Here is a 12,775-nt window from a genome sequence, read left to right as displayed (position 1 = left end):
GTTGCCACTCTGGTTCATATCATCTATAAGCATTTAGACAAACCTAACACCTCTGCAAGAGCCCTCTTTCTAGATTTTTTTATCAGCTTTCAACACAATACAAGCAGACTTTTTGGTGTCAAAAATGATCCAGCAGGAATTGAATCCATACTTGATTCACTGGCATGCCTCTTTCCTCACTAACAGAGTCCAGCTCGTAAAGGTGAACAAAACACTTTCATCTGCCATCACGACCAATGTTGGGGCTCCACAGGGTTGTGTGAGTTCAGCTATGCTTTTTATTTTTTACACTGACGACTGTCGTACAGATGAACCAAATCAATACATTCTAAAGTATTCTGATGATACAGTTTTAATATCTCTTGAGTAAATCAGACAACCCTGAGCTGCACCAACATGACGTAAATGAAGTGGTCGAGTGGAGCGATGATAATGCTCTTGAGAAAACGGAGGAAATAGTATTTGGTTCACCATCTGACTCTTATATAGTTCCTATTTTTATTCATAATGAAAAAAATCAAGCAGGTGTGTTCATTTAAATTCTTGGGTGTGATGATCGACCATCTGCTATCCTGGAATCTGTCTATCTGCTATCATTGAATCTGTCTGCAAAAGGACGAAACAAAAAAAATATTTTCTCCGCCGCCTTAGGTTTTGGGGAGAGTAGACAAATTCTTCTTTTGTTCCTTACTTCTGTGATTATGAGTGTTCTTCAGTATTGTAATACTACATGGTACAAGTGTTTGTCCACCACTTTAAAGTCAAAACTGCTCCACCAATCGAAAATCTGCTCAAAGATCGTCGGTGAACCCCTTGAGAAAGTCTATGAATCAGCCAACTACAATAACATGCTAAGGTTGGCCAACAACATTGTCTCTGACCCCGACCATGTCTTGAACAGTGAATACGAATTGTTACCATCAAATCGGAGGTACAGGGTACCAAGATTTAATAAGGTTAGACTGAAGCACTCTTTTGTGCACCAGTCAATCCTGAAATTAAACGTAGAACCTAATCCCAGATTAAATGTACTTTGAAGGGTCTTGAATGTGTCGTCATTTGTGATGTTATGGTGAATATAAACATAGCACAAAAAGTAAGGAAATTTGTGTTTGGTAGATTATTTCTTTGTTGTAACAATGCTTCTTGGCAATAAATCTTATACCGTTGGAAAGCTTGTTTATTTCCCTTTTAAATGGTGCCACATTTGTAAGGAACATGCATTTGTGCGATGAGCAGCAGAGCTGAGTATGTGGGTTGCGCCCATGAAAAATCTGCCAAATCTTCTCTGCCAATGCCAAACAGCTTATTCTGCCATTGACTCTTGTTCGGTGTTGTTTGGTGCATTGGATGATTGAGGTCTGAAGAAACAAGACATATTGGCAATTTAACAATTTATTCATTTAATAAACAGGAGTCTTAGTAGCGTGTGGAAGAACCATACACAGCCACAACAGCCTGGCACCTCCTCCTCATGCTGGTCACCAGCCTGGTCACACACTGTTGTGGGATGGCATCCCATTCTTCAACCAGCATTTGTCGCAAGTCAGCCAACGTGGTTGTGTTGGTCACTCTGGCACGAACAGCACGCCCAAGCTGATCCCACAAGTGTTCAATGGGGTTGAGGTCAGGACTGCTGGCAGGCCATTCCATCCTCTCCACTCCCAAATTTTGGAGGTAGTCTCTGAGAAACCCTGCTCTGTGGGGGCGAGCATTGTCATCTTGGAGGATAGAGTTCGGTCCCAGACTGTGGAGATATGGGATTGCCACTGGTTGCAGAATCTCATCTCGATATCTCTCTACATTGAGATTGCCTCCAATGATGACAAGCCTCGTTTTTCCAGTGAGGGAGATGCCGCCCCACACCATCATACTGCCTCCACCAAAAGATGTTACTCTATCGGTGCAGCAATCAGCATAGCGTTCTCCGCGTCTTCTCCACACTGACCCTATGATCCAACTGCCGTAGGCAGAATCTGGACTCATCACTGAACATAACGTTCCTCCACATGTTCAGGTTCCAGTGCACGTGTTGCCGACACCAGCGCAAACGGGCCTGACGGTGAAGATATGGGATTGTCAGCACCTGGGGGTACCAGAAGCTCAAAACAAGTCAATAGCAACAGCAGAATAAGCTGTTTGGCATTGGCAGAGAAGATTTGGCAAATTTTTCATGGGCGCAACCCATATACTCAGCTCTGCTGCTCATCCCACAAATGCATGTTCCTTACAAATGTGGCACCATTTAAAAGGGAAATAAACAGGCTTTCCAACGGTATAAGATTTATTGCCAAGAAGCATTGTTACAACAAAGAAATAATCTACCAAACACAAATTTCCTTACTTTTTGTGCTATGTTTATGTATCCTCGTTTCTTGTCTTACATTCTTTGTCTTTGTTGATGTTGCAAGTGGAGCTGCTGAGATGCAAGAAAAATGTTAGACCTGATCTGACAATAAAGTATTATTGTATCGTATTATCGTATCGTATCTGCACAGCTTAGCTTTGGCTGTTGGCATGTGTAGTGGACCACACGATTTTCTTGCAGGGTAGAGAGTCTGAAGGTGGTCTTGTATCCTGAGATTGGGATGTGACGAAGAACAATGTCAGCGTGCTGAATTCATGCCAACATTTCACACAAAGCTTGGCCCCCTCAGTAAATAATCAGTAAATAATCCTTTCTTTCAAATATTTACTGACAAACAGTTCTGGGCACTCTGTGTTGTGCCTCTGTGTTGTCGAGTGTGTAAATAACCCTGCAGACAATTTAACTCCTCTTCAGCTCTCGGGCTAATGAAATTATCTTGTCATTAACATCCACTCCGTTTGATTAGATACGGTTCTGTTCTCATGGGGTAGCTTTCCCAGCACCGTATCTCACTTATAATTGGATTCCCGTGAATCTGATGCTGCAGAATCTACGAGAGAGGAAAAGAACTCTCAGCAGTATCAACTGTGACTCAGTGGGCCGGGCTGTCACAAGTTTAAAAACCTCGGCGCCCGCGTTCCACAATCTCAGCTACAGTTTCCACGCAGTGCAGAGAGAGTTCAGAAGTTCTAGGAGCAGAATAAGGCCATTCGGCCCATTATGGCTGATCGATCTTTCCCACTCAACCCCATTCTTCTGCCTACGCCCCATCACCCTAGACACCCATACGAATCAAAAACCTGTCAATCTCCGCCTTAAAAATATCCATTGGTCTCCATAACTGTCTGTGGCAATGTATTCCACAGATTCACCACCCTCTGACTAAATAAATTCCATCTCATTTCCTTCTTACATGTACGTCCTTTTATTCTGAGGCTATCCTGGCCACTCCCTCTTCTCCCCTCTCTCATCGGGCAAAGGTTATAGAAGTGTGAAAACGCTAGTTTCAGATTCAGGGACAGTTTCTTCACCGGCTGTTATCAGGCAATTGAATCATCCGACCACAACCAGAGAGCAGTCCTGAACTACTATCTACCTCTTTGGTGACCCTTGGACTGTCTTTGATCGGACTTTACTGGCTGTATCTTGCACTAAACGTTATTCCCTTATCATGTATCATATTTCAGTGGACTTGTTAAAAACTCACTGATGAATAAATCTTAGTAACGCAGAATAATAGCACACAGACTACTTGACAATTTATTTCTTATTCATTACAGCTAAAAGCCTCTGGGAAGCATTTGCTGGAATTGATTTGCCACAATCTTAACCTCATTGAAAGTGATTACTTTGCCCTGGAGTTTATGGACCATCACAAGGTTATGGTACGTGAAAGTCTTTCCATTTAAATGCTCCACCTTTCATGTCTCCATTGAACAATGCTAAATAGATCTTGTTTAAGAATAACATTTACAACTGAATGCAATGTGCAGGGGGAAATCCCATTCCATTTTACTGATTAGGTTTAATGTGTAAATTGTTTTTTTTAATTGCTTAGATGTGGCATCATCTTTTATCTTCATCCACTTATCCAGAATTTGTTGTGAAGTATCATCACTCATCTCCACCCATCCTCCTCCTCTCCAGTCTTGGTTACTGTCTCCACTCATTTCCTATCACCATTCCTCAACTGAATCCACTCAATCCACTTGCCAGTTCCTACTCCACCCCTTCCCCTCACATTCACCAGCTTTCTCCACTCTACTCCATCAGTCTGAATGAAGGGTCCTTGATCCAAAACGTCGTCTGTCAATTTCCCTTCACAGATGTAGAAGCAAGGAACTGCAGATGCTGGTTAATATGCAAAAGGACACAAAGTGCTGGAGTTACGCAACAGGTCAGCAGCATCTCTGGAGAACATGGATAGGCAACATTTCAGGTCTGAAGAAGGTGCTCGACCCGAAACGTCATCTATCCATGTTTTCCAGAGATGCTGTCTGACCTGCTGAGTTACTGCAGCACTTTGTGTCCTTCCACTGATGCTGACTGACCCACTCAGTTCCTCTTTGTAGAAACAAGGGACGTCAGATTTATACCAAAGATAGACACAAAGTGCTGGAGTAACTCAGCAGGACAGGCAGCATCTCTGGAGAAAAATAATGTTTCGGCTTAGGACCCTCCTTTAGTTCCTGTTTGTTTGCTCAAGATTTCCAGCATCTGCATTCTCATCTGTGTCCTTAACATCACTCGTCGTTGACCTTGAAGCAGTGGTGCATCGGGCAGAGATGTGCCAGTTTCCGGTGCTGAGGCATCAGTGGGATTCCTGGCAACCAGCGGCAGTGAGATAACAAGCTGACTGAGCAGCCAAATGCAGTAGGGATTCTCACGGCATGGACACCAAGTTCCATATTATCCTGAATGAGAAATGTGTTGCTGTTCCTCCATCACTGTTACGTTAGTCTCCAGGAACCCATCCTAACCTCAGTCCCTTCTCCACAGAGCCCGTCATACATAGAGGCACTGGCTGTTAAAGGTGACCAGTTAACGCTGAGTTTACCAATGACTCCTGTGCCCCATGGAAACATTGAGGGGGGTTAAAGGAAATATGTTGTATAAATACTTATTATAATAATTGCAAGCTCTTGTGCTTCCAGGTGTGGCTGGACCTGCTGAAACCAATCGTGAAACAAGTCAGAAGTGAGTATTGTTTAACCTACGTGTCCCTTTTGTGAAACAGGACATGTCTTTCAATTGCGAGCCGTCTACACTCAGTCATGGGGCAGAGGTAGAAATAAAGTTCCTCTTCTACCAAAAGATGACCTTGGGAGGATAAAGGACATTTCAAACACGGCATTTTCCGGGTGTGAATCAATTTTTCCCTCTTTTTCTGAAATTCTAGATTATGAATATTTTTCACGCCTGGCATTAAAAATCACCATCAAAATGTGGTCTCCTGAGCGACATCTGATTCTCTTCATGTGTAGAATCAAGATTTGTGAATGTGTTAGAATCTGCCCAAAATCCTGGATAAACCATCTCTGGTGATTTACAGTCAAAGGAGTCATGCAGCATGGAAACAGATCCTTCACCCATCTAAGCCAGTCCCACTTGGCCTATATCCCTCTAAACCTTTCCATGTAACTATCCAAGTGTCTCTTAAATGTAGTTATTCCTCTGGTAGAACTTCCCATACACCCGCTGATTTCTGCGTGAAAAAGCTGCTCCTCAGGTTCCTATTAAATCTTTCCCCTCTCACCTTGATCCTATGTCCTCTCGTTTTTGATTCCCCAACCCTGGGTAAAATACCCTGCGTTCACCATATCAACTCACCCCATGATTTTACACACCTCTGTAAGATCACCTCCTCACCTTCTGCGCTTATAGGAATAATCCTAGCTTCCTAGAATGGTACACACCAGATAGAGGCCCTTCAGCCCATTTGCCTGTGCTGGCTCTGTGAAAGGTGCTGGCTCGATGAAAGAACCCTCCAGTTGGTCCCACTTCCCTTCCCTTTCACTGCAGCCCAGGAAATTCTTTGCTCATTGAATTTTAAAGTAATTCCACATGGAATGGACCCTTCAGCCCCTCTGACCTTATGAGGACCATCAACCACCTACCTACATTAATCTCAATTTTTATTTTCTTCACATACTCATCAACTCCGCCTAGATTCGACCACTCACATTCACATTAGGCACAGTTTTTTGCAGCCAAATAACCTCCCAGCTCTCATGTCTTTAGGATGTGCTAGGAGGCCAGAACACCCAGGGGAAACCCACATGGTCACAGGGTTGAACGTGCAAGCTCCACACAGACAGCACCGGAGTTTAGCATTGAACCTGGTTCTCTCTAGCTGTGAGGCAGCAGCTGTGCCACCGTGCTTTTCCATCTCTTTCCCATCCCCGTATCCAGTTCCAATAAGTGCCCATTAAATCTGCTTTCGGAATGACCAAAGGCACTTTAGCCTTTAAAACATTTGTGAAGTGCAGTCATTGTTTTAACACAAGATTCTGCTATGCAGTAATGATGAGTGAGCTACCACTTTTAATCATTTCAGCATAAACAACATTGCGTTAGATATCTTTTCCATAACTTTCCATTGAGAAGGCCTTCAGCGGGACTGAGTCACGCAGACAGCGGCATGCCAGTTGGAAGCTTCCCAATCTGCGTTTGCCTGGGAATATCATACCACAGGCCCCAAGTCACACCATGCCATGCCACGTTGGGAAGCAGAGTTTTAAACTCGACAACCCGTGGCAACTCCCAGCTGAGATAATGTACCATGTATGGAAATGTGCAGTATTGCAAATGTGCCTTAGTTTGTATGCACTGTCAGCTGGGCTGTTCTCACCTGAGTCACTGGCTTTTGGATTCAGTTGATGTTTTGGTGTAATATTGAGGGAATGCTGCACTATTGCAAGTGCCCTTGTCCAAGCGAAACATTAAACTAAGGTACCAGGTGATTGTAAAAGATCCAATGGTTACTATTTCAATGAAGAACAGGGAAGTTTGTTGTAGTGTCTTAACCAATATATATTACACAACCTTACATTTAGAAGGAACATGCACACACACGTTTACACACCACACACACATACTACACACCACACACACATATACTCACACATTTATGTGCACACATATGCACACGCATAGACACCACACATACATATGCACACCACACACATATATACACACAAACTCATGCACACTTATGTGCACACATATGGACACCACACACATATATGCAAACTAAGCACATATATGTGCCCAGTTATGCACACACACACCTATATACGCACACAGACACACACACACATATAGACACCACATACACATGTACACACCACACACATATACCCACACAGTCATTCAACACACACACACATACGTACTACATATGCGCATATACACACATACATACACTGCCATCAGTGGGAGCTAAGAAAGAGAGCTCTTGGAGGAACAACAGGACAGGCAGTATCGAAGGAGGGTAATCGACAGACGACATTTTGCGGTTGTGACCATTCATCTAGATTGAATGAGCAGAGGGCAAATAGCCAGTCTAAAGAGCTGGAGAGGTGGGACAGGACCTAGTAAAAACAGTTGGATACAACTGAGTAGGGGTTTACTTTACAACAGACTTTAGAGATACAGTGCGGAAACAGGCCCTTCGGCCCACTGAGTCCACACCGACCAGTGTCCACCCCTGTACACGATCACTATCCTACACACTAGGGACAATATACAATTTTTACCAGACCCATTTAACCCACGAACGTGTATGTCTTTGGAGTGTGGGAGGAAACCGGAACACCCGGAGAAAACCCACGCGGTCCCGGGGAAAACGTACAAACTCCGCCCATTGTCTGGATCGAACCCGTGTCTCTGGCGCTGTAAGGCAGCAACTCTACCGCTGCGCTGCTTCGCCATTCTGACAGATGTGTGTTGATTGCCAGATAAGCATCAGGGTCAGTGGCCAGGGTGGAGGTAGCGACAGAGGTTGGGAGGTAATAAAGTGGAGAACAAAAGGGTGAGGATTCAGGCATCTGATGGGAAAGGGAGATGAATAATGGAATTACGTAAAGGGTTGATGGCAGAAAATGCAGCAGCAGAGGGGGGGGGAGGGGAGCAGTGGAGGTAGAGGAGGGTATCCAGTGGGAGGAGAGGGTGAGTGATGGGAGGATGGGGCAATCAGAGGGAAGGGGAAGAAAAGGGGGTGATAGGAGATTGGAGGAGGGAGAGATAGTGGGAGCTCACTGTCTGAAGAAAGGACTTGACCCAAAACATCGTCTGTCCATTTCCCTCCAAAGAAGCTGCCTGACCCGCTGAGTTCCTCCAGCAGATTGTTTGTTGCTCAAGATTCCAGCATCTGCAATCCCTTGTGTTTCCAGGTTAGCCACTCTGTTTCCTACATTCCCACAAACTGCTTGTTTGGCTAAAGCCTGGTTTGGGTTGTTCGGAAGATAGACACAAAAAGCTGGAGTAAAAAGGACTCAGCGGGTCAGGCAGCATCTCTCATGCATCTCTCAGCATTTTCAGAGATGCTGCCTGATCCGCTGAGTTACTCCGGCTTTTTGTGTCTGTCTTCGGTTTCAACTAGCAGCTGCAGTTCCTCCCTCCACATTGGGTTGCTTGGAAATGGATGAGCAAGTCTCTACGGCAATGTAATTCTTCCTTTCCTTTTTTAAATGATTGAATATCTAACATCTCCTCCTCAGGACCCAGGCACGTTGTGATGCGATTCGTGGTGAAGTTCTTCCCTCCTGATCACTCTCAGCTCCAAGAAGAACTGACCAGGTTGGTGCCAACTCTTCTGCCGTCAATCCTTGAGCCCCTGTTCCAGCGCTGCGGCGCCAGCGTGAAGAATGAAGCCAGTGCCGTGATGGTGTGATGGTACTAGGGGCACCTCCTTCTGCCAGTGTTGCCCTCGGCCTCTCTATTGGGCAAGAACCCCAAGCGATCGTGAAATCAAGGCTGAAATACAGAACAGCCACGATCGGGCTATGTAGCAGGATAGGCTAGAGGGGCTGAATGGCCTGTCAACACTGTGAGTTGCCCATAGTGTATGGGTGAGGAGTAGAATCTGAGGGGGGGGGAGGATAGAAATGTGGAATATGAGGGGAACAAAGTGAGATGACTGTGTTTGACAGCTTGACTGTCAGCACGGACTTGAAGGGCCTGTTGGAAAGACTATGACATGAAGCAGAAGCTGCTTCTGCTCTGACAGGTGAATATGTACCTCGAGCCACTACATTGCTGAGCCCCAGACCCCTTGATCAGTAGATCAAAAGCATATAATCTGGCCACTATCATATTGCTAGCTGTGGGAGCTGGTGTGGACAGATTCATTGCTATGATTCCCATGTAGTAGAGGCACTGCACTGACACGGTGGACTTGAAGTGGCACGGTGGCGCAGTGATAGAGTTTCTGCCTTACAGCGTCAGAGACCCCGGTTCGATCCTGACTACGGGTTCTTGTCAGTTTGGAGTTTGTACGTTCTCGCCGTGACCTGCGTGGGTTTTCTCCGGGATCTCCGGTTTCCTCCCACATTCCAAAGACGTATAGGTTTGTAGGCCAATCGGCCTAGTATAATTGTAAATTGTCCCTAGTGTGTGTAGGGCAGTGTTAGTGTACGAGGATCACTGGTCAGCGTGGATATGGTAGGCCGAAAGGCCTGTTTCTGCGCTGTACGTTTAAAGTAAACTAAACTAAATTAGACAAGTATTTAATTGGCTGTTGGGGGCTTTGGGAAGTCCTGCGATTAGAAAACCAAATCTTTTTTTTGTCGAGTTATTCTGAGTATTTTTGCCTGGTATCCTTATGGAGAGTTTGTGTAACGTTCATGAAATAATATTGATTGATATTGTTTCTTAGACATGCCAGGGGATGTTTGTGCGTTCTGCGACCACGTGCATTTTCTCTGGGTGCTCAGGTTTTCTCCCACACTCCAAAGACATATGGGTTTGTAGGTTGATTGGCTTCGGTAAGTTGGCAAACTGTTCCCAGTGTGTAGGATAGTGATAGTGTACGGGGTGATCGCTTGTCAGTGCGGACTCGGTGGGCCAAAGGGCCTGTTTCCGTGCTGTATCTTTAAAGTCTAAAGGTGGGATATTGGAGGGAGGGGAATGATATTGGGTGACAAAGGGCTGGGGCAGATTGGAAAGAAGGTTGGGTCCAGCAAGTTACCTGAAATTGGAGGATAATTGGCCTTGGTAAAGATTGTAAATTGTCCCGAGTATGTAGAATAGTGTTAGTTTACAGGAATCACTGGTCGGTGTGTACTTGGTGGGCCGAAGGGCCTGTTTCTGCGCTGTATCTCCAAACTAAACTAAAAAGGAGGAGTCCATTCAACCCATCAAGTCCATGCTGGTCAATTATGGAGCTTGGGTTACTCCCAACTCGCAGGGCTCACTCTGTGACCGCGTGAGCCATGTTTCTTCACCATGGTCCTCCAATGTTGTTTAAATGTGCAGAGAGTTCCTACCTTTCTGATGGAGCTCCTGCTCGCTGAGTGAAAGGCCTTTTGTTCCACAGCCTCCCTCGCACCCAGGAATTCCTGTGGTCAGATGACCTCCTTTCCCAGCCACATCTCCGAGGTGCCTCTCTGTCATTGAAGTACACTGGGCAGAGAGAGCTGCCTTGGAATTCAACACTTTCTCTTGTCCATTGAAAGTTTATATCTTATCCACAAGCAGCACATTCAGATCACAAGGTCTGCAACCTTTCACGGTTTCCTTGGATACGCCATGAATTACTGGTTATTTTCCAGGCGGCACTGCAAACTTAGAGGCAGCAGGAGAAGACATTTTATTTTGTTGATGATGAATTTAGTTGGCAGGACGTGGCTTGATTGAAGAGAACTATTCAGTTGAGTGATGTTTATTTACTTTCCGATTGGTTATGAGTGGATTGGTTATAAGTGAATAGGGTGGCACGGTGGCGCAGCGGTAGAGTTGCTGCCTTATAGCGACATAGACCCAGGTTTGATCCTTACTACAGGTACTTGTCTGTACGGGGTTTGTACGTTGTCCCCTTGACCTGCGTGGGTTTTCTCCGGGAGCTCCGGTTTTCTCCCACACTCCAAAGGCGTAGAGGTTTGTAGGCTAATTGGCTTTGGTTAAATTGTAAATTGTCCCTAGCGTATGTAGGACAGTGTTAGTGTGCTGGGATCGCTGGTCGGCGCAGACTCTGTGGGCCGAAGGATGTGTTTCCGCGCTGTATCTCTAAACTAAACTAAACTGAACTAAAGTGTTGGGGATGACCAGTAGAACAGAGGAAGACCTGGGGGAAAAACTTGGGTGGATGGATGATGAGCCACCAGTCAGATCTGTCAGACTCGTGGGGAAAAGGATGAGTGACTGAGATGATGAAAGACCTATTCATAAAACCGGTCAGCATAACAGCATGAAATTAGGCAAACCAAAGGTCTTGGCCCTTTCGTAATAATATATTCCTGTATTCGTCCCACACCGGGGAAATTTACAATGCAGAGCATGTTAAGGGACGAGTTGACAGAAGTGTTCACAATTGTACCGTGCTGCTGCTCCTCAGTTTAGTTTATCGTCACGTGTACTGAGGTACAGTGAAAAGCTTTATTCGTTGCGTGCTAAGCAGTCAGCAGAAAGACAATACATGGTAACAACCGATCCATTTACAGAGTAGAGATACATGGTAAGGGATCTGTATGACCTGCCTGTACCAGGGAGTGAAAGGTCCTCCCTTCTCCCAGGCGATCGGATTCAATGCAGGCGGGCTGGTAGCGTAGGTTCACCAGGTTAATTCCTGGGATGGCGGGACTGACATATGATGAAAGAATGGGTCGACTGGGCTTGTATTCACTGGAATTTAGAAGGATGACAGTGGATTTCATAGAAAAATATAAAATTCTTAAAGTTTTGGACAGCCTAGATGCAAGAAAAATGTTCCCCATGTTGGGGGAGTCCAGAACCAGGGGTCACAGTTTAAGAAAAAGGGGTAGGCTATTTAGGATTGAGATGAGGAAAAACCAGAGAGTTGTGAATCTGTGGAATTCTCTGCCACAGAAGGTAGTGGAGGCCAGAGAAAGTTATAATTAGCTCTTAGGGCTAAAGGAATCAAGGGATATGGGGAAAAAGCAGGAACGGGGTACTGATTTTAGATGATCAGCCATGATCATATTGAATGGCGGTGCTGACTCGAAGGTCCGAATGGCCTACTCCTTCACCAATTTATCCTATGTTTCTAACTGAGGCGACTGATTGTACGGCCTTGTATTCCGCAGGTATCTCTTTGCTTTGCAAATCAAACAGGACCTGGCCTCGGGCAGGATGACCTGCAACGACACAAGTGCGGCACTCCTGGCCTCTCACATCATCCAGTGTGAGTAAATTGAAAGGTTTTCTGTTCCAGTTACGCTCAACGGTCTGTATAAGCTTCCCCTCCAACACTTAATCTCAAAGGTAGACACAAAGTGCTGGAGCCATTCAACGGGTCAGGCAGCATCTCTGGAGAAAAAGGATGGGTGACTTTTCGGTTAGAACCCTTCTTCAGACTGAAAGTACAGATGGGGTTGGGGGGAAGGGGCGGGAACTAGAGGTAGTAAAAGGCCAGAGCAAATCTGGGCTTGCAACAGGCGACCAAGGAACGGTGGAGCCCATAATGGTCCATTGTTGGCTGGGGAAGAGGTGGTAATGAAGGGATACAGGTTGCAAACAGGTTGGGGGAAGGGGGGGAGAGTGGGAATGCAGGGCTTATTTGAAATTAGAGAAAGCTTGGGCACCTTACAGCCAATGGTATGGACGTTTAATTTCTCTAATTTCAAGTAACCCCTGCATTTTCAAGTAACCCAATTTCACGTAAACCATTGGTTTTCTCCAGAGATGCTGCCTGAGCCGCTGAGTTACTCCAGTAATTTGTGTTTATCA

General features: G+C 45.4%; 1 protein-coding gene across 2 annotated transcripts in view; it reads left to right on the top strand.

Annotated features, from left to right (window-relative positions):
- Window positions 1-12,775, top strand: part of farp1 (FERM, RhoGEF (ARHGEF) and pleckstrin domain protein 1 (chondrocyte-derived)) — a 223,043-nt gene that overhangs the window by 115,707 nt on the left and 94,561 nt on the right. Inside the window, exons 3-6 of one of the 2 annotated variants that reach the window (XM_078402238.1) lie at window positions 3,649-3,753; window positions 5,023-5,065; window positions 8,590-8,668; window positions 12,133-12,230. In XM_078402238.1, coding sequence (XP_078258364.1) covers window positions 3,649-3,753; window positions 5,023-5,065; window positions 8,590-8,668; window positions 12,133-12,230 — 325 coding nt within the window. Of the gene's footprint in view, window positions 1-3,648; window positions 3,754-5,022; window positions 5,066-8,589; window positions 8,669-10,615; window positions 10,740-12,132; window positions 12,231-12,775 lie in introns of those variants that run through there. The other variant, XM_078402239.1, reaches the window with a different exon arrangement.

The sequence above is a fragment of the Rhinoraja longicauda genome, chromosome 7 (genome assembly GCF_053455715.1).
Source record: "Rhinoraja longicauda isolate Sanriku21f chromosome 7, sRhiLon1.1, whole genome shotgun sequence".
Classification (NCBI taxonomy): Eukaryota; Metazoa; Chordata; class Chondrichthyes; order Rajiformes; family Arhynchobatidae; genus Rhinoraja; species Rhinoraja longicauda.
The sequence above is the reverse complement of the archived record's forward strand: the minus strand, read 5'-3'. Positions and strand labels throughout refer to the sequence as shown.